At 53.2% G+C, this 1,171-nt stretch overlaps 1 protein-coding gene across 1 annotated transcript; it reads right to left on the bottom strand.

Moving 5' to 3' along the window:
- Positions 1-326: 326 nt before the first annotated feature.
- Positions 327-962, bottom strand: LOC124326929. Its single transcript, XM_046785645.1, has one exon. The coding sequence runs from the start codon at positions 960-962 to the stop codon at positions 327-329; it is 636 nt and encodes a 211-aa protein (XP_046641601.1).
- Between the last annotated feature and the right edge of the window lie 209 nt (positions 963-1,171).

Here is a 1,171-nt window from a genome sequence, read left to right on the forward strand (position 1 = left end):
CCGCGCCTAAATCAATTAAATGATTCAGGAAGATTGCTCCGGCATCGCGTTTATTGTCGGCCACGTAGTTGCCAATAGAGCGGTAGCGAGCCACATATTCATCACCTGTAAAAAAAAAGAAATTATTAATAAATAATAATATAAAAATTAATTAAAAAATGAACTACCTTGTTCGGCATATGTTGTCTCATAACCCGCTACCATTGCGTAAGTCCTAATGGTCGCCCCCGACCTTAGAACTCCGGTGACAAAATCAAATAGGTCATGAAGGACCCTCATATGGGCCTGAATATGAGGGGCCCGGCGCACAGGCAGAATGGCAGCAGCTACTGCCGGTGGCTGATGTTGAATGCCAGGCCCGGCTTGAGGAGCGGCCTCTGCTTCTGGTGGCTGATGTGGAATGCCACGCCCGGCTGGAGGAGCGGCTGCTGCTCCTGGTGGCTGATGTGGAATGCCACGCCCGGCTGGAGGAGCGGCTGCTGCTCCTGGTGGCTGATGTGGAATGCCACGCCCGGCTGGAGGAGCGGCTGCTGCTCCTGGTGGCTGATGTGGAATGCCACGCCCGGCTTGAGGAGCGGCTGCTGCTCCTGGTGGCTGATGTGGAATGCCACGCCCGGCTGGAGGAGCGGCTGCTGCTCCTGGTGGCTGATGTGGAATGCCACGCCCGGCTGGAGGAGCGGCTGCTGCTCCTGGTGGCTGATGTGGAATGCCACGCCCGGCTGGAGGAGCGGCTGATGTTCAATGCCACGCCCGGCTTGAGGAGCGGCTGCTGCTCCTAGTGGCTGATGTGGAATGCCACGCCCGGCTGGAGGAGCGGCTGCTGCTCCTGGTGGCTGATGTTCAATGCCACGCCCAGCTTGAGGAGCGGCTGCTGCTCCTGGTGGCTGATGTTCAATGCCACGGCTCGCGGAACGGGCAATGCTATCTGCAATTGTCTTTTCTCGATTTCTGCTACGATCCATTGTGGAACTAAATAATAATTGAAACTAAATAATAAAGAAAAAAAGAGAGCTCAATAAACTTGTTGGACCAAAAACACATACACACTTACCCAATAGTGGGTAGTATTACACCGAAGTACCACACTGCTACAGTACCTTACGAGATGGTGCAGAGTGCTGCCATAAAATAAAAATAAAAGCAAAAATAACCTTCTCAATAACCTCGATCT

Source organism: Daphnia pulicaria, chromosome 2, assembly GCF_021234035.1.
Source record: "Daphnia pulicaria isolate SC F1-1A chromosome 2, SC_F0-13Bv2, whole genome shotgun sequence".
NCBI classification, from domain to species: Eukaryota; Metazoa; Arthropoda; class Branchiopoda; order Diplostraca; family Daphniidae; genus Daphnia; species Daphnia pulicaria.